General features: G+C 36.1%; 2 protein-coding genes and 1 pseudogene across 3 annotated transcripts; all 3 read left to right on the forward strand.

Annotated features, from left to right (window-relative positions):
* Positions 1-816: 816 nt before the first annotated feature.
* On the forward strand, positions 817-1,445 carry LOC113059649 (ictacalcin-like). The gene is made up of 2 exons (XM_026228190.1): positions 817-945; positions 1,227-1,445. Exons 1-2 carry the CDS (start codon positions 829-831, stop codon positions 1,365-1,367), a joined length of 258 nt encoding a protein of 85 aa, XP_026083975.1. The 5' UTR covers positions 817-828; the 3' UTR covers positions 1,368-1,445.
* A 755-nt stretch (positions 1,446-2,200) lies between these two features.
* LOC113059582 (ictacalcin-like) lies at positions 2,201-4,176 on the forward strand (annotated as a pseudogene).
* Positions 4,177-6,861: 2,685 nt separating this feature from the next.
* LOC113059108 (sorting nexin-27-like) lies at positions 6,862-24,830 on the forward strand. 2 transcript variants are annotated; one of them, XM_026227373.1, is made up of 13 exons: positions 6,862-7,341; positions 15,561-15,792; positions 15,899-16,091; positions 16,211-16,275; positions 17,852-17,956; positions 18,043-18,121; positions 19,606-19,769; positions 19,863-19,952; positions 21,120-21,269; positions 21,390-21,518; positions 21,654-21,713; positions 21,785-21,847; positions 21,939-24,830. In XM_026227373.1, exons 1-13 carry the CDS (start codon positions 7,016-7,018, stop codon positions 21,981-21,983), a joined length of 1,701 nt encoding a protein of 566 aa, XP_026083158.1. In that variant the 5' UTR covers positions 6,862-7,015; the 3' UTR covers positions 21,984-24,830. The 2 variants fall into 2 exon arrangements, with proteins under 2 accessions (XP_026083158.1, XP_026083157.1); XM_026227372.1 differs by having other exon boundaries at positions 21,785-21,833.
* The last annotated feature ends 1,461 nt before the right edge of the window (positions 24,831-26,291 follow it).

The raw sequence follows: 26,291 nt of genomic DNA on the forward strand, positions 1-26,291 counted from the left end.
ATTTTGAAAGAGATGTGAGGCATTTTGCATCTTGTGTGTGCAATTCTTGAATTTGTGTGTTAAGTTTTGAAAAAAATAGGAAAACTTTGGAAAATGTGTGTAAGCAGTTGAAAAAAACTGTAAGAACAAGAATTTAAACGGTATGGGTATGAACAAATCATGACAAAGAAAAGTTAACGCAGGTGCGTAGGTGTCTGTCAAAGGTGTGAATGATGGGAAGGAATGTATTTTTGGGTCTGACATTTGCATATACTCAATCTGTTCCTTCAGTTCTCGTTATTGGCTCTCAATTTTTGCACTTCTTGTTTGCCTTGAACTCCAGAAGAAACACCATGTCTGGTAAGAGAATTTTTATTTTTTTACTGAGATGTGTTACTGGTTCAAATTAACTAATGTCTCTGACTGCTGCTCTACTGCTGTATTTTAAGCATTGCAGCCTTCATTTAGGGTGCATAAATGTTAAATGTTTTTCAGCTGTTAATTGATTGGTTGATATTTATTTTATTCATTTTAAGGTTATGGTTTCTGTGGGAAGACAACAAGAAGAGGCATTTGGTGGTGGTTGAAATGATCTCTCTTCTGTCTTGAGGGTATGTTAAGGGTGTTGAATATAATCCTCTTGCTCTTAAAACTGTCCCTTCTCCAGAGGGCTGTAACCAGTTCTGTGGGTTGTATTATTGCTAGACATGACATTTCATATTTTGTACTTTTGACATAACTTGTAATAACTTTGAATGTTGTAAGCAATAGGCTTTGTTGTATTGTCAATATTATTGTTTATGATACACCTGTTTTCTACACACTAATTTTACAGACATCCAGAAAGGAATGGCTTTGCTGATTTCAGCCTTTAACAAATACTCAGAAAAGGAGGGAGACAAAAAGACCCTGAGCAAAGGCGAGCTCAAGGATCTGCTCACAGCAGAGATGGGAGACATCTTTAGGGTGAGAGGCACTGCAAAACGGTTTCATAAACTGACCAGTTGAAATATAATTTCTCATTTCATTATGCTTCATTTAAAAAGCAGGTATTAAAATTGATGCCTTTATATATATTTGAATTAAATAATAACATTATTTACAAAAAAAAAGTTAATTATTTTGTATAAATTCTCATAATAAATATATATTGTGAGCTATTGCTGATGTAAATGTGTCATTTAATTCATGTCACCATACTGACCAAGTCTCTGATTATGCTTTTGTGTGTGTTGTGTTTGTTAAAGAAATCCACTGACAAGACAGCTCTGGACAAGATTTTTAAGGATCTGGATGCAAATGCAGATGGCACTGTGGACTTCCAGGAGTACGTCACATTGGTCGCCTGCCTCACTATGATTTGCAATGACTTTTTCAAAAATCAATGATCTTGTCCTTACAGAACGTTTATCTGTAAAGTGGTGTTGCATCTGAAACTAACAATAAAGGTTTTTAATGATTTGAATTAAATCTGTATTCTTACAATATGTTAGTGTGAGTGTTCTTATTTGTAAATGTGTGTTTATGGTGTTTGTGGCTTCAGCTTACATGCACATGAAGGTTATTCCTATAGATATATTAGAACTATATGCTTCAATTTCAGATGGAAATGTTCACCTGTATACCACGACATTCCTAACCTAATACGTACATATAATGAATTGTCAAATTGCACTAGAAAGATACAGCCAGGGGAGTTTGATCAAGGTTGGAGCGAAACCCAGAGTTAGGCGTTTAATTTGGTTTAGAGCGAAAAGTGGACCTCGAGGTGCAGGGTTGAGATTCCCAGTTCTATACACTCTCAAACTACCAAATGAAGCTAACCCAAGGAGCTGTGGTTTAAAGTGATTTTAGAGCAGCCAAGGGGCATTGTTAGGCATGATGATACAGTAAATAATCACCGGGAAACTTTTTGGATGTTGGTGTGCGATTAGAAGTTGGTTCAGCCAGCTGAGTTAAGGACTAAACTAGGACAAGAGATGCCTCTACCACCTCCTTTTTTTTTGTGGTTAAGGGAGTGAACAATAATAGTGAGAGAGCACAGTAAGAGTAGAGAGAGGGACATAAATTTAGGTACGTTTGTGCGTTAAGGGTTGGGATTGTGGGAGGGGATGAATTTGGGGGTGACATTTCTTTATAACACCCAGTCTGTCCCTTCAGTCCTCACTCAGACTGTCCCATTTTCTTTCACTTCTTGCACGCTGTGAACTCCAGAAACACCATGTCAAGTAAGAGACTTTTAACTGAATTGTTTTACTGCTTAAAATTAACTAATGCATCCCACTGCTGGACTATAAAAGTCTGATGGGTTCAACATCTGCACATTAATTGCATTCTTTGAAGGGTAGCTTAGTTTATACGTATATGTTATATGTTTTTCGGCCATTAATTGATTAGTAGAATAGTTTAAGAGTTTGTGTGTTAAGAAGAAATCAGAGGAAAAGGAGGCAGTTGATGGTGGATCAGATGACCAATGAAAAAGATCAAGAAGATATATTTCTTTCTGTCTCTCTATTCTGTTTTAATTAAAGGGCATGTAGGGTGTTGGCCATAATCTGATTGTGCTTTTTTTTTATCCCTCCTTTTCTGAAAACTCCCACTCTTCAGACAATTATGGTCCGGCCCTTCTCCAGAGGGCTGTAACCAGTTGTGTGTTTTATATTTTTGCTGGGCATTTCATATTATTGTACTGCTGACATCTCCATTACTAATGATTGTGGATGTTGTAAACAATAAATTTTGTTTGATTGTTATTAATATTATTTTTATTTATTACACACCTGCTGTGTATCACACCAATTTCACAGATCTCCTTGAATCAATAGTTACGGTGATTACAGTCTTTCACAAATACTCAGAAAAGGAGGGAGACAAAAAAGACCCTGAGCAAAAACGAGCTCAAGGAACTTCTCATAAACGAGATGGGACCGATCTTTGAGGTGAGAGGCACTGCAGAACTTTCATAAACTGACCAGTTGAAATTTCATTTCTCATTTCATTATGAAATTTGAATTAAAAATGCTTAACTTAAAATGTTGTGTTTGTTAAAGAACGCCTCTAACCCGGCCGACCTGGACAAGATTTTTATGGCTCTGGATGCAGATAAAAATGGCACTGTGGACTTGAATGACTACATCATCATGGTCACCAGCATTATTATGCTTTGCGAGGAGACCTTCCAAAAATATAAATAAATATAAAGTATATTTATAATACCATGATAAATTACTTCGCTTTTATAACAGTACAGAATACTATATTAAAAAAAAGAAATCTGCCTTAGTGTGTGATAAGAAGCCACTTCAGATCACAACAACTGTTATTGTCCCTCCATTCTAATATTAAGCTAACACTAAAGTTAACAACACATCTCTCCAATTTCTCTATTCGATACGTTTTTTTTTTTTTTACACACATTGTATTTTTATTTTTATTATCCCACTGGCATTTCATTTGATTTATTTTGGTGTAAATTTTTTTTTAATTTATTTTTTATTTTTTTTGTGATCAGACAAGTTGCAAATTACTACATTAATATAAACTGCATTAATCTTTCTTGGATCTCATAAAATATAAAAATTTCCATTATGTGTCTCCATCTTGTGGTGGAACTTAGAACTCTTTCTTGGGCACTCGGAGCCTAAAAAAATGAACTTTTATCTCAAATTCAAAGAATGTTCAAGTTCAAACTTAATCTCACAGAATGGATTTGTTTTATAACATTCACAAGTTTCATTTATTTTTAATTTCAGTTCACTCACTTGGTAACCAAATAAAAATGCCTTTTTGAACAAAGATTAGTGCACAGTGCATAAATTGTTTTCCAGATTCTTATGGCGGGATTGTGGTTTATATTTTAAGAACATTTACAAATATCTACTGTATGTCTTACAAACACCGCAATACTATACATTACTCAATTTTAGTAATAATGTTGATGCAATTATGTGCTAATCATCATTTTTGTAGGTTGAGGTTTGGGGGCTGGGGCTGTCTCTCAAGGTTCTTGGAATCGTTCTAAACTCTAAACTGTTACTGATTCTGATGACTTTATTCATTTGTAACATTTGTAACAAGAGAACACATCAAAATAAATAAATAAATAAATACATCAAATAAAAATAATGGAGTGTGGGTGTCATCCAGTGGCTTCATATGGGTTTTTACATCTTCATTTCATTTAAGCACTTAACTTCACTGATAAGACAGACTTCTCAGGTCTGTGCTCCAAAGCATGCATGCAAATTTACAGAGTCTGTGAATTAACGTCAACATTGTTCAGAATTACATTAAAATTGTAATTCACCAAAATAAGGAAAATTCGTAACTGTTGGCATGTCTAGTGTGGAACACTTTTTATTATTTCTTTAAAAAATAAGCACTGAAGAAATTACTTTTAATGACTGTTTGACAATTTGGCTAATTTAATAAAATTATTATAATCTCTTAAAGCATATAATATAACTTAAATGTGTATCCTTTCAAAATGTGTATCTCCTTTCAAAGACAAAAACATTTATGTTCAGTAACCACGCTGGTTGCTAAATCAGTCTTCAAAGGTGCACTGCTTTGTTGTTATGTGAAAGAAGTCACTTTCAAGGCATGGAAATGCAGCAATTGCTGTGTTCGAAATGCCATAATAGCATACTACTCTTACTATTATGACAGTATTCAGTATGTATACTGTGCATAGCATATGCAAAATTTCTGAATGCATGGAATACCTAGAGGACCTACTATATTTGCCAGAATCTGCTAAATATAACTCTATTAGCCTACACTGAAATCAGTAGGCTTCAGAAGCTGTGTTTGGAATGACATGCTATCATACAACTCCTAGTATATTGCAGAATGCAATGTGTATACTGTGAATAGGCTAGTATGTACATTTTCTGCATGCATGGAATTCCTGGATTACATTTGCTGAAATTTGATATGCATCTGAAGACACTGCATGGGATACTGTGTCCCACAACGCAGGGTGAGTTGTGTGACGTTTCATCTTCAAATGCATGGGTGAACTGGAGTGGGGGGAACCTAATTATAAATGTAACACTTTCATGTACATATGTATATGTTACTGTAAACTAGAAACTATTGCTCTGTGTTTGTGTAGAGATTGTTTCAAAAATATCAAAAATATTGCAGTAATATAATATATAAATAACACAATAATATTATAAATACAAATAAATATTTATATTATACATAATTCAATTCTGCTGTAAAGACCCAAAGCAATGATTTTGACCCAATCGATCGAGTTCAAATTGAATAAGCCTTTTGCCAAACTCGTTCTTCTCCTTTTCCCATCACATATCAGATCGAAAAGGTATTTAATTTCAATAAAAATAAATGAAATATTTTACATTTTTTAATAAAAGGCCTCATTAATAAAATAGTGCTTATTGGATATGGTTAGGCTGCAACCATTTAATAATTTTTAATAAATATGATCATTTACACTCAGTATGTTATTGCATACTGTTTTCTAATGTAGGCTACTGCAGTATTGAGCTGTCACTTAACTATTGCTAAAGAAAATACTGTTATTTTAGTGTAAACTGAATTTATCATTATTTGAACTTGATGTGACTACTAGAATATATAGGTTTTTCCACTTTGTGTAAATGGCAACAATAAATGGCATCATTGTTCAGTAAAAGACAGCTCAGTGTTGATTCAGTTATGTTCAGTATGTAAAGTTCATTAATTAATTGATGAGTTCAATTCGGCATTAAAGCATATGAATCCTTATTAACAAGATTTTTTTAAAAAGAATGGTTTTAGCACATTTATTTGTAAGGTAACAGCCTCGCCAGCTGTGCTTCTTCTCGTTCTTATCGGGCAGCACCAATGTTATGGTGAAAACGCTGTTAAAAAAAATGACACGTCTAAATTCTCTCAATCAACTCTGTTCTCTTAAGATAAAGAAATAAACTCTCTAATCCATAAGTAAATATATTTGTAAGCTTTATATCAACCACTTCCACCTTTCTAGGTTCATTCCTCATTGTTTCTTTGAATAATATTTAGACAAACACAAATAACACACTGATTCCTCTATTCCACAGTGCTCACATAAAACTTGTTGGATGTTTTTTTTTTATATTATTTTTAAGGTTTTATTCAGCATAGTATGTCCAACCCTAAATCTTGTTTAATATTTAATATTTAATATTTTCCTCTTTGGTGCTTCTTTAAGTCCCTATCATTGTATTTCATAAAGTTGACGTTCTGTATTTCCTGTATCCCATTTATGTTGCCACACAATTACTGCGTTTGCTTCATATTTACTAAGTGAAATAGGGCTATTCATGATCTCCCCATTTTCCAAAGCCTGTTTTCCTAATCCATCAACCTTTATACCCTTTATTCCCCTATGAGCTGGTATCCACATAGGCCTAAATATTATCATAATGTTCATATTCTTAAATCTCATCTCATTTACTATACCCTGTGTACTGTGAAAAGTGAATGAATGCAATGACTTTAATGCCGAATATGAATCTGTACAAAGGCTAACCTTTTTAAATTTGAGTCACTTGTAGTGCAGTTGATGTTGCCATCACGATAAATGATCTGATGTTCTCCCATTAACAGAAGTGTTTAATGATGAAATAGTGAAAGCCAAACCTGCTCTCCCTGTTTTAGGATCTTTAGATCCATCAGCAAATGCTTGATATACAGTTTGAATGAAGTCTATTTTTAACAATAGCTACAATGTTTTCAGATTATTTAATTAACTATGACATATATCTACATATCAATGAATACAGCAGGACACATTCGTGGAATTATTGGATTAATTTTCAGTTACGCTTAAAAATAAAAATAAAAATAGGCAGTATGCACTGTGTAGTGGGCAGTACGCTAATGTGCATTGCGAACACAGCCGGTGTCTCGTGCAGGGGGCGGGCTGGCGTCAGTCTTTCCCGTCTGGAGTCTGACGCACTCCGCCAGCCAATAAGCTCATGTAGCACTTCGGCGCCCGAGCCCGCTGTGGAGGCACTAGGCAGGAGTTCTTCAAATAAAGATGGCAGATGTTGTCGAAGGAGACGGCACTTGCTCCGCTGGTCCTTCCACGCTTCACTCGGCGGCTCTCAACGGCTCCGGCATGAGCTCGGGGACCTGCGCCGGCGGCATCGTCGCGACCACGGTCACCTCCGGGCCTCGGCTGGTCCGCATCGTCAAGTCGGACTCGGGCTATGGCTTCAACGTCCGCGGGCAAGTAAGCGAAGGAGGGCAACTAAGGAGCATCAACGGAGAACTTTACGCCCCGCTGCAGCACGTCAGCGCCGTGTTACCGGGCGGCGCGGCAGACCGAGCCGGAATCTCAAAGGGCGACCGTATTCTTGAAGTGTAAGTTTATATAAGACTCGCTTTACAGCGCTGGCCGCCTCCACCATCATCCCCTTGTTCGACAGAAAGCGGCCAGATTTGGTTTTAAACACTAGAGATTAAAATCCATAGTGCTTTGAAGGCGTCTGAAGAGAGAAAAGACGCTGTAATCCAGTGCGACTGCTAACGTGGCTAATAAGTGAGTTGATGTATATTGGAGTAATAAGCTGAAGGTGGCCAGCCTTGACACTCCAGCACTGCATATCCTCTTAATAGTCACGAAAAATGCAACATATTATAAAAATGCACGCTATTTAAATGCCATACAGATGTTCCCGAAGACACATTTGTCCTGGACTGCAGAATGCACTTCTTTACAGCAGGATTTCATATTCTAAGCACATCCCAGCTTGTCATTCAGACATCTAGTATTACAATTATCCCATGTCCTTTAGGTTTTTTTGTGAATATAAGAATAATCTCCTTTTTTAGAAACTTATTTCAGAATTTCAAGGACATCTTATTTGACTTTTTCATAAATTCAGCCTGCAGTTTCAGCCTCCCTGATCTTAAAGAGATAGTTACCAAAAAATAAAAATTATGTCATCATCTACCAGCCCTCATGTTGTTCCAAACCCAACCCCCCCCCCCCCCCCCCCCCCCACAGCCAGAATGGCATCCTCAGTCCATTTGCTTTCATTTTATTGAAAAACAAAAAGATGCCTTGAAAGTGAATAGAGACTGTTACAGTTAGTCTTACACCTTATGTTACGTTACTTTAGAAGTGAGTCATTTATGTTTGGAACAACATGAGTATGAATAAATGTTGACACGCTTTATTAAAATTATTATTTCTGGCTGAACTATCCCTTTAGCATCTCTTTCCACACAGTGTTTCTGCCTGTCAATATGCAGCATCAGTGTATGTCTGTGTGAATGGCTGCTTCATTTCCACTAGATAAAGAGGTTTGTGTTTGGACGCGCTTGTCTTCATTGCAGATTCAGGTCACATACAGCAGCGTGAACAGACAAGCTCTCTCATTCCCTCTCATCTTGCTGGAGCTGACTGTGCACTGTTCTGAGCAATACTGGGTCAGATTCAAAATAAAGCACATTGGACAAATGTGTTAATGATGGCACACACTTTCTGAATGATCGGCACATCCTTTTTATAACCATGGTGATCTCAAACATTTGCAGCATGATTATGTAACCGCAGACTTGTCTGTGGAATACATTAGGGGTATCTTTTAGGAGGAACATCTGGGTTATATTTGGGTTCCGATTTATAACTTGTTGGTGTTATTGGGTCTCGAATCTCACTGGAGTGGTTCCGGTTGCATGTTGATATTCACAGGGCACCTCACTGATGCTGGCGTTGGTTGTCATGATGACAAGTGGTTTCCGTGGCGCTGAAGGCGACAGAGCTCAGCATCAGTCAGTGTAAACTCAGGACCGAGAGGGGGGCTTAAATCCACCAACTCTTTCTGTTTTGCAGGCGTCCCTAAAAACATTCTATCTGCACACAGTGCACAGTTCATATGAAATGCAATGTTTTGCAAAGCACCCTCAGAGACAAGCCCCCTAAACCAAAAGGGCTGGTAAAAAGCATTTTGTCTTCAATTGATCAATCCTGGTATCGATTTTAAGAGAGCAAACCTTTACATTTTGTTTATTTTCAGTGGCTGCATGAAAAGGCAGTCCCTGCCTTCTGCTGATCTGATTTATGCACCTGCACAGTTTGGGTCTTGTTGTTACATTTTAGAAATAATCATTTTGTAATGTATATAGTTTGCCATCTGCATTTAATGCTAGCAACAAAATGACTGTGAACTACAAAATATTGTCAAACAACATTTATATTGAGTCTTCCTTGTGTACTAATATACATAAACAAACATACAACATGACCAGCGCAGCTGGTTCACAAGCAAATTACTCTTTTTAGTGAATCAATAAAGATACATCATGTCATGACCAATAGAGCCTGACTCACAAAGAATAACTTTTATAAGCCAGTTATTTTATTCAGTAGATTAGAATGACAAGTTACCCCTTTGAATCAGTTCAAACTCTATTCTGTTTAATTTAAAGGGGGGATGAAATGCTCGTTTTTCACTCAATATCATGTTAATCTTGAGTACCTATAGAGTAGTACTGCATCCTTCATAACTCCAAAAAGTCTTTAGTTTTATTATATTCATAAGAGAAAGATAGTCTGTACCGATTTTTCCCGGTAAACAAGACCGGCTGGAGGCGTGACGTGTGGGCGGAGCTAAAGAATCATGAGTGCCAGTAGGCTTTTGCGTTGAGAGCGTCCAAAACAAACCATGGCTAACAGTCAGATTCAGCGTATATTTATGATCCAGAATCAGATCCAGAGGCTGAAATTTAACAAGAGCAGCATCAGCAAAGGTGTCTCTGTGTGGTATGTACTGAAACTGTATATATTTGCTTAGCGGTTTTGGAAAATGACTAAGTTCCACTTTATGTCGTCTTTTTTTTTTTTTTTTTTTTTTTTTTTAAGCTGCACATGTGGAAAGTGCAGTCTGATGACAACATCGCATGTTGTTTACTTGATGTGCTTACGCGCTGATAGCTAAGTTAACAACACAGAGATATTTGAAGCAGATTTACTCACCGCCTGCGGTTCCAACACACGATCGTGACCCTTTTTCGTTGGGACTGCATTATCCTTAAGAAATAAACAATGTGCAAATCCGGCGTCAAACTGGGCCTTGTTTGTAAAACAAGCATCTTCAAAATGCAGGGAACAAACAAAAACGCTTGCACAACTCCGTTGATGCTCTGTAAAAAAAAAAAAATCCATCCACTAGTCCCTTAATGCTGTTTTTTTTTTCTTTGGTAATCTGTGCAGGGTTGTCTTGCCCTGGCAACCAAAAACACTCTCATTTTGTGACATTTCGCGACGCTCTCGCTCTGATCAGTGAATGTCTCGGCTGTGCTCTGCTATACGGGATCGCACGCTCTTCCGGCAGACGTGCCCTTAGGACCCATATAAGGAAATTCCGCTCCATCTTACGTCACACAGAGCCATACTCGAAAAAAAAACTTTCCGAAACTTGTGACAAACCGGAAGGAGTATTTTTGGAACAGAAATACTCCTTCAAACTTACAACTTAATTTTTGAAACTTTGTCCATGTTTAGCATGGGAATCCAACTCTCTTTAACAGTGTAAAAAACTCGCATGAAATAGCATTTCACCCCCCCCTTTAAAGCATTTAATCATATCAGTGAAATTTGTAGTAATATTTAGTGGGCAAAAAAGGCCTATTGTCTGCTGTGAGAAACCAAACCAAGCAGCTTTCTCTTGGTAAATGTGGCGAATCTGTGTGACCAACCTGAACATGTTGTGAAATTTAAACGGCGAAATCTTTAACCTTCAAACGGAATTCCCAGTTGTTTGGATTCCTGTTGAACTGACTGTATTTCGCCTGCTAAAATCTGCTGAGCAGAAACAATTTCTTTAAAAACAAATACCCGATGGAATCAGAATCAAATTGATGGTTTTTAAATTGGAATTTAATTTGGAAGCCTGTGTTGATACCCATCACTTTAAATCGCTCCGTTCTCTGTGCTCCCGTGCAAACGTGTTATAAACAGGCGAATGTACTGTAGATTGTAATGTCAAATATATGATGGAGGCTTAGCTTGTCTGGAAGCAGGTCAGCCTGCTCTGTCTCGTGTTTAATGGAGTGTCAAAAAAAGGGAGATGGTGTGTGTGGACACATTGTAGGTTGGAGCCATGGTCAAAATGCTTCCATGGGCAAAACTATGATTCAGTGGCATGTAAGTAAGGAGGAAGAGTGAGTGTTAAGTTGATTCAGCTTTTCTCTGGGTGGCTGACTGAGAGCTTCTTTGAGCGTCTATGAGAAAGATAGATAGAGAGTATGTCAATACACTGCTGATAGCTGTTGAGTAACTCTTAAGTACTTTGTTCCAACTCTTCAGCACACTGGACATCATGTTCAGACAGGGTTTGTTTTCTGCCCTGAATAATCTCTGAAACCTACATGACAGCCAGAATGAGGGGTCTTTTCGTATTAACTGTATCAAACACATACACACACCACATACATCACAGATTTTGAGGTCACACTCTGGTTTTCAGGGCAGAAAATGTAATACCGGTACTTTGAGTAAGACCAGTTCAGTCATCTCCCGAGAACTCTCTCTTGTAATAAAACCTGACTTTTAGCAGAGCGCAAAAATAAGGATTATTTTTCTAATAAGTTGGGCTAGTAGCTCAGATTTTTACAAAATATTTTTTTCTTTTTACCTATGCATTTTTATGTTTGATATTTATTTATATTTCTATAAATTGTATGAATTAACATGATATTGGTCTGTACATGCATTGTACAAAGGCACCTACTTTTTTTGTTAATGATTTTGAAAGAAGTATGTTATGCTCTATAAGGCTATATTGATTTGATCACAAATACAGTACACTGTTCTAGTGTAAAATGTGATTTATTCCTGTGATGGCAAAGCTGAATTTTCAGCATCATTACTCTAATCCTCAGTGTCATTTGATCGTTCAGAAATCATTCTAATATGCTGATTTGTTGTTTAAAAATATTTCTTATTGTAAATTTTTTTTTTTAAGAATTCTTTGATAAATGCATATTTGGTTTGCAGACCTGCCAACATGTACGCATTTTTCGTACTCTGCACGCATTTTGACCCATAAGTAGGCTTGTACGATTCGCTGCTCTCTAGTTACGCATTTTGTTGCGTCTCGCATTTCGCCGATTTCAGTTTCTATGCAATCTATGACGCTGATTCTGCCGCTGATCCACAGCATGTAAGTGGAGTGAAAAGCTTTCGGCCAATCAGAGCGGTGCATGTTAACCCACCGCCCACCTGCCCCTCCTATCCACAAGCTTAGTTGGCAGTTAGAAAAGTGGTGGAATGGCTTGAAATCTAAAAGTTTTAGACAGGGGCCAGGTGCTGATTAACGTAAGATAAAGGTAACAGTTAGGCTATGTTTAGCCTAATTGAATTTATGGACATTAAAAATGACCTTGACATGACATCATAACAAGCAGTCCAGCTGTGACGAGCTCAGTTCAGTTCACGCGTTCATGTAGGCTAACATGTAAGGGTGGCCCTGCCAATAACGCACCTAAAAGCTGTGAATATTTTATATTTTATGAATATAATTATTAATAAACAAGTGTTTTCTGTATCAATGTCGTGTCGACTGCAAAGATAAAGTTGACGATGCTGTCTCGCGATCTTCGCAGTAGTGAACGCGCCAGAGAAATGCACATTTCATACGGATTAACGTTACATAAGCAGAGAGCAGTCTGTTATCTTTCGTTTTGAAGTGTTCTGTTCAACCCTCTTGAGTCGGTTAACGCCTTTACGCGTTATGAGTCATTTTCTCCTGATAACCCCGAAAAGAACTTAAATTACGCTTTCAGTTTTGATCGTACAGATAAGAGCAAAATCAAATCTGTAAAGGGTCTACTTTTATTTTTATACAGACATAATAACAACAAAACTTTGTGCACATAAAATAAAGATAACAAACAAGGTGTGCTGTCTGCAGCCTTTGTCTGCTGTGATATTCATTTACAAACACGTCATTAAAATGAACTGTAACTCAGTGAATACTCAACGAAGAGACATGAGAGATATATCTATAGAAAGATTGACATGTCTACTTTTAAACTAAACAAATGCCGAAAACAAATATTCTGTGATAAAGTAATCCATATGAAAACAACGAGATGTCTTGTCCGTTTTTCACATCTCCCTTCATTATCTTCTAATTCGACCACACCCCCGCGCTGAACGGTCTGTTCAGATTCTAATGTTAAATTTAAATAAAGTTTTTATTTGCTTCGCGATGAGAGGAATAAGATATAAGTCACCCCAAAATGTGATGTGGTTGAGTATTTGAGATTTGGATTTCCTCAGAAAAAAAGAATGAAGCACTTTATTCAGCAGAGATAATAAACACGAGTAAGTCTCTTATTATTTATTTATATACTTGTCCTAGTTTTTATATAACGTATAAACATTTTACTAGTTAGACTTTTTCCAAACTATAATTCCTGACTAAATGTATAATCAAGTGAAACATTATGAAGTTTCAATAACAATATGCAATATTATACCATTCAAAAGCTTGATGTAAATAATATAAATGTAACAAATAAATGTAACTGTAACAAATGTAACAAACAATGCTGTTCTTTCACCTGTTAAATGTCACCGTCCCGTATACGGGACGCCTAAATTTACTTCAATATATTACAATTATATCCTAATCTAATCATGACAAACTATATATCGTTGGAAAGGTCTAAGACTCCTAAATAGATATTTGACCATGTTTTGTTGTTAAAAATTAGGAAGGAACAGTAAAAGATTAATTTATAAAAAGAGTGCACCTCAAACCATATACATCATAACAGAAGTTCTGACCTTTGTCACAAAAAATCTACTCCGCTTCCTTTTTCCCTATCACATGTTTTAGTAATCATCATAAATTATATATCATTTGAAAGCTTATATACTCCAAATTCATTTTATGAAAACCATTTTGAAATCGGACACTGCGTTACCATGTAAATCATACTTTAAAATCTTTTAGCGTGCTCCTCCCCCTCAGTGGGAGGGGTCATATTCCAAATATATTACGGTCTTTTAGAATCAAAACTTTTCATAATCTTGACAAAATACATATCGTTGGAAAGGTCTGAGTCTCAAGATTCCATATTTGGTGGTTATTTTGTCATAGACAAAATATTGAGAGAGAAATTGATACATTTGTGACAAACAAATGCATCCAAAAAATTCAATGGAGTTTCAATGGCCCCCGGTGGCTTTTTGTGGTATAACACTTAAACAGAATTGCATATGAACCTACATTTTTTTTTTTATCAACTTCAAATTTGGAACACAACTTATTTAGACATATGGCTTTAATTTTATAGAAATTGTGGATTAAAACATATTTTATAAAATATTTATTTTATATAAAATATAATAAAAATAAAATAATAAATGTATTTACAGTAAATTTAAACTTCTATAACTTTTTTATGCTTTCATTTTTTTCACTTCTGCAATAATCTGCAGATTGTCTTCTTTAAAAAGAGACCAACCTTTGGTCTGTATTCAAAAGCGTTTATGAATTATAACAATTTAAGTGTGAATAGTGTACTTTCACGTGTATGTAAAAAAATGGGGGTGACAGTTAAAAGGTTAATTCCCCCCAAAACACCTTTAACAAGTTAAACAATGCAAATGTTTAAACACTTTGCATGGAAAATTATTTAAAAAAATGTTGTTTGTTTTTAGCAAACTGATTTTGATATTGATAACTGCTGGTTTTGCACATTTATTTAATGTTTTGATTTATTTATTTAGAAAGAATATCCTCAGTTTACTTTTATTTCTGACAAGATTTTCAGGTGGAAGAAGTTTCCATGGGCTATGCCTCCAGTACAAAATGTTCGGAGTGATTGTAGAAATTGTATAACATTTATGGTCTACTTGTATATGTTATGGAGTAACTAATAAATCTTAATTGGTGAAAGGATATTATGTGCATAATATGTATTATAGTGTTAGGTATCTCATAGGTTTCTCACAGATGTGTGTGCAACGGTGGAGCATACATTGGCAGTGGGCTGTAAGGTGTGTGTATGTGGGGGGGGGGGGGGGCGGGTGTAGTACTCATAAAATTTCTTCAAGGTTGGCAGGTATGGGTTTGTCGTTTTCAATACTTTCTCACTGATGCTTTCCAAATTATCACTGGTCATTTTTGCAAGTAAAAAAAAAAAAAAAAGCACATCTGTGTTAACAAGCTAGATAAATACAATTGCAGCAAGAAAACCAAACATTTCAGTCTGCAAGGCAAAATGCTTGTACAGGATCAATAAATGTTACATTTTCAGTGGTATCACAGTACTGGCTTGAAAGGGCAAGCATCTGTTCTGTCAACTGGCCCAAATCATGCTCACACATGGCCATCCTTCTTGTGGAGCCCTGAAAATATTAGGCCAGATAATAGGAGCTCCAGGCACTCCACCAAAGTAGTGGTTCAGGATTAAATGATATCAGATCTGACAATAACCCTCTAAAATTGACTGGAAACACAAGATTGATAATATTAACCCGTTTACATCACACTGTAATTGGCTGTGAGTACACGCTTAATTCTGTAACCAGATCTTTTCTTCTTTCCTTCCATCTACAGAAATGGGGTGAATGTGGAAGGGGCCACTCATAAGCAGGTGGTAGATCTCATCCGAGCAGGAGAGAAAGAGTTAGTCTTGGCCATCCTGTCGGTTCCTCAGCCAGAGATGGACAGCCTTGATCCCGGGGACGATGGCTCATCTCAGTCCTGCTATGACTACAGCGACAAGCAGGCCGTGCCCATCTCCGTGCCCACCTACAAACATGTGGAACAGAACGGAGAGAAGTTTGTAGTGAGTGTTTAATCTGCTCTGGCCACTTATGCCTCTGTTTGGTTTGATGCTTTTTCTCCAGATGATTTCAGGGTTATTTTTTGACAGCATTGTGTTTTTGTGTCAGGTCTACAACGTGTACATGGCAGGCAGGCAGTTGTGCTCAAAGCGTTATCGGGAGTTTGCCATCTTGCATCAGAATCTGAAGAGGGAATTTGGCAACTTTGTGTTTCCCAAGCTGCCGGGGAAATGGCCTTTCTCCCTGTCTGAGCAACAGCTAGACGCTCGCAGGCGAGGGCTGGAGGAATACTTGGAGAAAGGTAAGAGAAGACAACAAAGGAAGGTGCTGTGAGATGAAAATCTGGAAAAGAACTGTTTACAGATCTTTCTAACATTTCTCTCTTTCTGTTTCTCGGCCTTTCCCTCTTGATCTTACCAGTGTGTTCTGTTCGGGTAATCGGAGAGAGTGACATCATGCAGGAGTTTTTGTCGGAGTCTGATGAGGTAAGGTTTTGTGTATAATAGGGCTGTCAAGATATTATATTCATTAAACGATTATCAAAGGCCCAATTATTCGCAATAATTATATTTTAATATTTATAGAAAATTTGGGGAAAAAGTAATCACACCTAAAATTTGAGTGTAGTGAAGCTGAGAAAGAGTTTGTAACCATAAACCGTATAAAATGTACAAAAAGAACAATGTTGATTTCTTTATTTTTTTTACATAATCAAAGAAACTTCAACGTTTGCTTTCACCTGTCATTGCCTTTGATTTTGTGTGATGGAAGTATGCATACTTCATTGTCTTTTTTCTGTTTTGTAATGGGTGACAACAGACATTCAACTGCAATACTGCCACCTACTATGTTGGAGTGTCAACAAGATAATTACCAACACCCTAGTTTGTCCAGCAGAGCGCTTCATTGTTTGCCACGGGCGATCTGGATGTAATGCTTTAAAGCTTAAGTCTATGGTAAACCATTGAAACTTTGAATGGCCTTATCTCCGTAAAGGCACTGCAAATCCACACCAAATTCAGGGGATCCCATAACCTCGAGGAACCCTCTCGAACCTGAATCGAGTATACTGTAAGTCTCGAGGCCCTCTTTGAATAAGACCACCCCCGTGTTGATAGCACCTAGGGTTCGGGAGTTATGGGTGGTTAAATTCGTGGTCCACCGCCGACCGATCTAGTGATCCCAGGGAGCTACTGCAAGTGGGGAGTTGTGTTCGAGAGGGTTCCTCGAGCTGAAAGGATCCCCCGAATTTGATGTAGATCCACCATCGCGTTCGCGAGATAGTGACACCAGTCAACACTTTCACTTCAGTAAGGAGGTCTCTTGTTCAGGCAGCAGTATTCAAGCATTGTCTCATTCGACCGTAAGTGCCCTATATTATGTCACACTTCACACTTCTGTAGTAAGTTTCCTCTGTGTGTGAAGGTGTAGTGCAAATACATGAATGAATATTCTCTCTCTCTCTCTCTCTCTCTCTCTCTCTCTCTCTCTCTCTCTCTCTCTCTCTCTCTATATATATATATATATATATATATATATATATATATATATATATATATATATATAAAACCCATATCAGTCTAGCTCTAATGTTAACAAATGTGTACTTTTAACATAATATCAATATGTTTAAAACATCACTGTTATCATCAATACTGGTGATATCAAAACACTCAAACTGTATATGTTGAGTTTCCTACTAATATTTATCTACATATCTATCCAACGATTGCCATTAGGGTCATCTGATCTTAAAAAAGTAGTATGAAGGATGGCAGTTTGGTGTCTTTGAGAAAACTTTGAGAAAACTATACAGAATGTCTTTCCAAAACAGATGGGCCTGGTTTTATTTCTGTTTGTTTAAATTTATGAAAAAGCAGCATTTGAAAATGTGGCACTTGTGATGTTGTTTGTATACCCATTTGCATGTTCCATTGCTGGGCTGTGAGTGTGAGGCTGTACCTGTCAAGCTGTTTCTCTAGTACACGGTGGACAAGCAGCCTGAAGCACTGCTCTGTCTATTTGGACTGTATTTTTAGGACTCTCTCTCATTCCTCCTAGAATTATAATGGTGTTTCTGATGTGGAGCTAAGGATAGCCATGCCAGACAAAACTACAGTTACGATCCGGGTGCGAAAGAATTGCACAACAGACCAGGTCTACCAGGTACAACGTTTATTCATGCAACATTTTATATCAAACACAACAGTTCCCAAATGCATACATTGCATTCTTCCACCTGTCTTTTTCAGGCTGTTGTAACAAAAATTGGGATGGACAGCATTACTGCAAGTTATTTTGCTCTGTTTGAAGTCATTAACCACTCCTTTGGTAAGAGTTTGCCTCTTTTTCCAGAATGACAGTCTTGTATGCCTGTGTTTAGTAATAACTGAACTAAAATAAAATTGTGCTGAACAGAAAGGAAGATGTTTTGAAGTATGTTCGCAACCAAATATTTTCTAGTCCTTTTTTAACTGTTGAAGTCAGTGGGGACCAGGAACTGTTTGGTTACACAGATTCTTCAAAATATTATCTTTTTTTGTTCAGCAGAAGAACAAAATTAATAGAGCTTTTGGAACAACTATAGTGTGAGTAAATAAGGACTGAATTTTCATTTTTGGGGTGAACAATCCATTTAATATTCATATTTTTAGATGCATCCTAAGACATGTTATGAAATTTGACCTCTAGTAGAACTGCTTCTGTCACTAACTGAAATTAATTGGGTATGCATTTTAAGTTTTATAGTTTGTTTGTTTGTATAATGGCTGTGATTTTTATGGAAACAGTTCTCACAATTGCTGCCTTTTATTTCTCAGAATTTAAATGGTTCTTCTGTTAAGCTCTATTTGACAATTACCTTTTTATTCGGAGGCAGAAACAAGTTTTTATAGATTTTAATAAAACATACATGTATTTAAATCAAAAGCACGTGTCAACACAACACATGAGTAGCTTACTTTCTTTTGTATGAGTGGGGTTTGGGAGCTCACGGGCTGTTTAATTGTACAATCCTCTTTGTTTACTAATCTTCTTATCCAGTCACTTAATGAAGGCAAAATGTGCATGTGGTGTGTGTGTGTGTGTGTGGCAGTAATTCATGCTAACAAATCTTTAAAGCCCCATCCACATTAAATGTGATGTGTCTCACAATATTGCTGTAGTAGAATCTGTAATTGCCCCCATAATTATCCCATCAGTTAGTTTGTGTGTGCTCTGTCTTTAGCATTTTATTTCAAAGAAGTCTCTAATACTCACCAATGCTACATTTATTTCTTTATTTTTATTATTATTTATTTAATTTTTTTTTATAGCTAAGCTGAATTTTCAGAAGCAATTACTCCAGTCTTCAGTGTCACATGATCCTTTCGAAATTTGGTGCTCCAGAATCATTTAATTATTTTTATCCCTTATTTTATCATATTATTTTATATGTTGAAAACTGATTTGCTGTCAAATTTTTTTATGGATAACTTGATGTATTTTTTTAGGGTTCTTTTAAATAAAAAGTTCAACAAACTGCATTTATTTAAATTTAAAATCTTTCGAAAGCATTTAAATGTCTTTACTGTGATTATTTGGTTAATGTAATCCTTGCTGAATAAAAGTATACATTTTCCTCACAACTATATAGTATCTATTAAATCTATATATATATAATATTCATGATATAAAGTGAAATATGATGATGAATGAAGTACATAATAAAGTCTTCCTATAAATACCCTGACTCTTCATCTTTTACACTTCCTCTCTCTGTCCCTGTTTCTTAATGATTATCTTCCTCTCCATCTCTGTCTCTCTCGATCTCTTAGCACGCAAGCTGGCCCCTAATGAGTTCCCACATAAGCTGTATGTGCAGAACTATACATCTGCCATCCCAGGCACCTGCCTCACACTTCGCAAGTGGCTCTTCACCACAGAAGAAGAGATTCTGCTCAACGACAATGAGCTGGCCATCAACTATTGCTTTCATCAGGTCTGCATACATGTGTGTTTTCTAGCAAATGTGTGTTTGTGGCAGTGTGCTTTCAATCTGTACTGCTGTATGTTTACTTGTGTCCTCTCTCAGGCTCTGGATGATGTGAAAAAGGGATTCATCAAAGTGGCAGAGAAATCCTACCAGCTCCAAAAGCTCACTGAACAGAGGAAAATGACCATGGTCAGTCTCCAAACCATGCAGATTCGCAGTTATAGGCAGTGGTGGAGGTCTGGGGGTTAAAGGCATAGGTCATAAAAAAAAAATGAAAACTCTTACCAACATGTCCCTGTTTTCAGTGGAAAACAAAAGGACAGTTTTTAATCTTAAGTTAGATATCAAATATAGCAGGTTTGACCTCGTGAAGTTTGATTTGAACATCTGATTTAAGAGTGAATGATAAATACTGAAATTATGGTCTGTTTATCCCACAAATCTATCTTATGGATTCAGAAGACTTCAAATACAGAATATGAGAGATCCTGTGGACAGCTTTTTTGGTTCCATTGAAAAAAATAACAATGTAATGATTTGGAATTACATTAAAGTGAGTAAATGACAGAATTTACAATTTTGGCTTGAGGCAAAAAAGGATACATATTATATAGTTTATCAACTTATATTATTGTTCAATTAGATTATTTTAATTGGGATATTTAATTGTTAATGTTTTACATTTTGTATACTTTTGTCATCGTCTAGTGCTCTCTATACATTAAGTTTTAATTTAGTGTGTACAATTATACATGTAGTTATAATTTTTATACTGCCCACAAGTAATATAAATATACACTACCATTTAAAAGGTGTGATAAGTATGGTTTTTCTTGAAAAATTCATATTGTTATTAATCAAAAATGCATTAAATGACCTCGTAAAGCCATTTGTTAGAAAATATTTCGAATTAAAATAAATACTGATCTTTTGAACATGGTTTCCACTAAAATATTGAGCTACAACTTTTCTTACTTTCCTAATAATATCAAATGATAAATCAGCATGTTGGAATGATTTCTGAAGACTGGAGTAATGCTTAAAATTCAGTTTTGCATCACAGAAATAAAATAAATGTTTAGATGTATTAATATACAAAACCGTAATTTTAAATGGTAATCTTTTTGGCAGTATTACTGATTTTACAGTATTTTTAAAAAGTTTTTTTTTATGCAGTCTTTTGTGAGCATGATTTTCAAAAGCATTCAAATGTCTTACCAACTCCATAATTGTGAATAGTAGCGTAATAGTAATAAAATGTATCGGATATCATCATAACACATTGTGCAATATATCTCAAACTGAAAAGTGATTGAATCTTATTGCAAGTCTTTCCTGTTCCCCCTCCCTCTGCAGTATTTAAGTATTCTGAGGACTTGTGAGGGCTACAATGAGATCACTTTCCCGCACTGCTCCTGTGACTCACGTAGGAAAGGTCACGTTGTTACAGCGATAAGCATCCGCCACTTTAAACTCCATGCGTGCACCGAGGATGGCACTCTAGAGGTGAATGTGCTTACTTTGTTGGAGTAAAAACACATTAGAATACACATTTTTACACATTAGAAAAACAGTTCAGATGGTAATTTTCTTTTTCTAAATGATTTGCTTATTCTGTCGTAACAGAATCAGGTGATAGCTTTTGAATGGTCGGAGATGCAGAGATGGGACACGGATGAAGAGGGAATGGCTTTCTGTTTCGAGTACGCGCGAGGGGAGAAGAAACCTCGCTGGGTCAAAATCTTCACTCCATATGTGAGTCCCAAGCGAGCTCCTTGCATGATTCACAAGGCTCGACAGTTAGGACTGTGTCTTAAATCTTTCCATTTGAAACATTTTTACATATTTAAAGATTGAGTCCTGGTGCTAAAAATGTCTTTCTCTTCTTAGTTCAACTACATGCACGAGTGCTTCGAGAGAGTCTTCTGTGAGCTCAAATGGAGAAAAGAGGTGGGTACTTCAGGTCTGAGTGAGAGTCTGCTTGCTCTTTTTGCTTTTATTGATTGATATATTTTTGTCAGGTTGAGGAGGAGGCCATAGACAAGGACAATAAGAACTGCAGTAAAGATGGTATGTGTGGTAAGGTAAGGCTCTGCCTGCCTCCAGGTTGAATTGTGGACATTAATGTCTGTCCATAATGTGTGCTGTGCTCTGAAACCCGTCCCTCTTTGACAGAATATCTTCCATCTGTTGAGACACAGAAGGGATGGAGGCACATGAACGAAGAGATCATCTCCTCTTGAATTCTGATACACGCACACGTACACTAAAAGCTGCATACAGAGACTCAGAAAACATTTAGAACCAGTCCCATATTCTTAAACGTACTCCACTACTGATACACACTTACTGAAATAGGAAGATACGAAGCAGGAAATAATACAACCACAGTATAACGATCAAAATATGGAACTACGGGAGACTTTTAGAGACTCACGCCATCATTTCACTGGACTGGACAGAATTCTGTTGGACGTAGTGACTGCCAGGGAGAGATGACACTGAAAGACTGTGATGCTCCAGTAGACAGACATGGTGAAGTGATGTCTGATGAACACACCCTGGTCGTTGACATGGCACCGGCATTTGTGACTAATTCACAAGACGCGGTCTTCAGATGCAGACAGCTGAGAGACTGAACTGTGCTTCTGTGGAGTGTGTCAATATAAAGACGTGTAAAGGTCGGCGGTCTGACTAATGCGTCATCCTGACAGTAACACGCGCATCTGTGAGGGGCAGGGATGCTCTCCCAGAATCTATCAATTCAACAAGCAAAAACCATTACTCCATTTTCCACTTGGACAATCAGAGTGAGAGAGGGAAAGAGAAAACAAGCCTTCTCAAGTGAGTAGAAACAAGGGCAAGAGAGACGGATCAATACTTTCCATGCTTTTCCACACTAATTTGTCTCTTACCTCACTATTACCACTGTGTTGGTTGTAGGTTTGTACAGATTTTCAGCCTTTAGCTGAACCGAGGTCTTTAATTTAATTCTTGTGTGTGTGTGTGTGTGTGTGTGCTCTCATCTGCCTTTTATTCTCCAAAGCAGTATTTGATTGCATTAGCCATCGTCAGGCCCAGATGGAATTTCGGTGCTGATTTAATTGGAAATTTCTGCTGGTTAAATGTGCTACAATTGGTCAGTGACGTGATGCTCTTTTTCAAATTTATGTCTCAATGTCTTGTAAAAGGCTTTTGTCCTTTCTGACACAGTATTTGAAGGCTCCTAGTATTAGTTTTACTAGCTAGTATTATTATTAAATTGCTTTTGATATGCTTTGCTTTAATTATTACAATGCTGCTTGTTGTCAAACTCTTTTATTAATTAAGAGTCGGTATATTATGTGCATTAGTCACAACTGTTCTAAAAATGTCAAGAACTGTGTAGACTTAATTACAGGAAAAAGCTCAAACATTTGATTCTTCATTTATTTTTATGATTATTTTAATTGAACTATAAATTAAATAGTTTTTAATCATCCTGGGGCCGTGTGAGAAGTTTGCAGAGGTGTCCCCAGACCTCTGCTTTAGAATCACTGATATACATATTTTTCCATACCATATGAAACAAACTTTAATATAAAAAGTGATTTGAAATACTTTTTTTTTTTTTTTTTTTTACAACTTTTTTTAATGGGCATGTCAATGACCCAAACACAGCTGAAGGTAACTTTATTAGTAGCTGAATGCATGATCAAATAAGACATTATTGTATAATGTTTAAAATGAACGCTCAAGGGCTGGTGAATATGAAACTGCAGAGATTCTGTGTGGGTCTGGTCATGGCTGTAGAACACCTGCCCACTGATCATCTGTACCAGTGCTGTGTGGGTGTTCACACTGCTTATATATGACTTGAGTTGTATTAAGTGTTAAAAATGTGAAGCACTGACTTGGAAAGCCAGCAGTGTTAGTTATATGTTCATATTGGGCTGTTTAGTTTGAGAGTTTCAGGATGCAATGCCTTCATCCGGCAGTAGGTGGCTCTGACCTCACAGGAAGCGGTCTGCATCAAACCAGATGTGAGTGTTAATCCTTTGACTGACTGTTTTTCAGTGTTACTTATTGTAGCGCAGGCGCATACAAACCTGTCACTCCAGAGCAGTCATGACATGTTTTGCACTTTTTAAATGACATGTGATGTGTGTGATGCGAGTTAAAGACTGACAGCTTGCCATTTCTGTCCTGCACTGTTCCATTATGTTTCTCGATCATCGCATTCATTGACTTTAAAGGGATATTTTGGGTTTTAAACACAAGATGAGCCCATTTGATGAAACTTTTGCCACAAAGACTATTACCACCAAAAGTATTATACAATACATATTTTATTGTGAAATCACATAATTTTCTGTTGTTTTGAAGCTATGGTCATTTCTAAACCCTGAAATGACTGACACAAACAATTTTTTTAAGCTCAAATACTGCAAGTTTTACCAAAATACTGCTGTGTTTTGTTTTTTAATAAAATACGTTTCATATTTCTGGTTTTAAATCTTCTCAAAATTGGCTCCATGTTAACTTTTTTTGTTTCTTTTTGTCCCCCCTTGAAATAAAACCAAAAGGGCAAATCAAAAATATTCACAGATTCATGCAAAGCCTTTGCATAAGCATATGGTTCAAATATCTCTTATTTCTTGACAGATGGTTTGTCATAGACTCCAAGATGAGACTTTTACCTGTGTCTGTGCGTATCTCTCCCCCTCTCTCATGTATTCTCTCTATCTGGTTGTCTTTCTCTATTGACTGATACTTTAATTTATTTGAATATGAAACTCAATTACAAATATCTCTGTGTACAGTATTTTCAGCGGTGTGAGTTTTTGAGTAACCTTTTCAAAAATAAGGCACAAATGCATTTATAAAGTGACAGTAAACTGAAATAAGCAATGGGGCACATACTGCTAATAAAAAAAAGAAAAAAAAAAGCAAAACGAGCCGGATACCTGGAGGGGGTTTTGAAACCGAAATCTCAAGCTGATATGACTTGATGTAAAAGCAAAATGTTTGGTCATAGCATTATGAAATGTAACATATTCTTTTAAATAAATTGATTTATTGATTCAACGGTTCTGTCTGACAGTTTATTATTATTATTATTTAACCTTTTTATGACCTCTCAGTAAGATACGTCTTCTCTGAACCGGTGACAGACAATATCAGAGGTGCAAGGGAATAGTCCACGTACTGTAAATCAGAAAGATGTGGGCACGAGGTGCCACCATGTAAATAATGTAGCAGCCATATAAATTGTGAACGGGATTAGTAACACTAGTGTTGCTCTCTGTGGGTCATGTCACTGACCTTCACCCTAATGATTTTATCAGGCACTTAACAATTAAAGAACAAATGGGGCCTGAAATGCAAGACGGCTTGTGTCACTTCAGTTCAGTGTGAGTGTCAGGTCTTGCATGGGTTGTATTGCCTTTGCCAGCTCAGGTAGTTCAACCCGCCACCGAAACCTGCTGTACGGGTCTATTAAGTAATAACAGAGTCTGTCATGTACACCTTTATAAATGTCTGGTTAGATTTTCTCACCAAATCAGACAAAAGAACTGGATGCAGGGGTTTCTGCTCATTCCCTCAGTACCCCATCTTACAATTTTTAAAGGCAGCTTTATAGATGTATTGTTTATTTAAATCAAGATGCATTTATTCATTTATTTCAAAATCTAATTATAAATGTATATATATTATTTTTATAATTTCAATTTTTGTATTTTAGTTAAATATTTTGTTTATTCAAAATCCCAAAAAGTGTTTATTTAAATAATAAAAAAACGTCATTTATTATTAATGAAATATTTAGTTAGTTGATTCAATCTTTTTAATACTGTGGTTATTTATTTATACTAGTAAAAAAATATATATAGCCTGAATAAGTCACTTTGGATAAAAGCGTCTGCTAAATGCATACATCTAAATGAAAATTTAAGGGATCCCAGACAGATTAATACCATGATGATATATTATATTATTCATAATCATCTAAATATTTCACTTGGTATGGATCAAAACAAGGGTTGTAGACAGACAAACAAACAATCAAATAAATAAAAAAAGATGTTTTTAAGCTATGCATTACACAAATAGTTACTTTATTTCATAAATAACCAATCATGCTGTTAGGATCTTTTTTTTATTATTATTATCATTACTTTTATTAGGCTATTATTTTGCAAAAATATACAAAGATTCAACTCACAAGTACAAAAACAAATAAACATACATAAGATTATGCAAAGTAAAACAATTTATGCCAGGGGTAAAATTACAACAATTTAAATTAATAAAAAACTTCATAAGTCTTTTTTGCTTTTTTGATCTTAATTTTGTGTAATGTAGTACCATATTGTTTAATCTATTTTATAAAATCTATAATTGTATTAATTAAAAAGTATTTGTTATTGACCATACTTATTTCAAATTTAATATTTTCATATTTACTAGACCAAAACATTGTTGAATAAGGTACGAAGTTTGTTATTAAAATATTTGTACTATTTAATATATCCCTTTTAGGATCAC

Source organism: Carassius auratus, chromosome 41 (assembly GCF_003368295.1).
Source record: "Carassius auratus strain Wakin chromosome 41, ASM336829v1, whole genome shotgun sequence".
Lineage (NCBI taxonomy): Eukaryota > Metazoa > Chordata > Actinopteri > Cypriniformes > Cyprinidae > Carassius > Carassius auratus.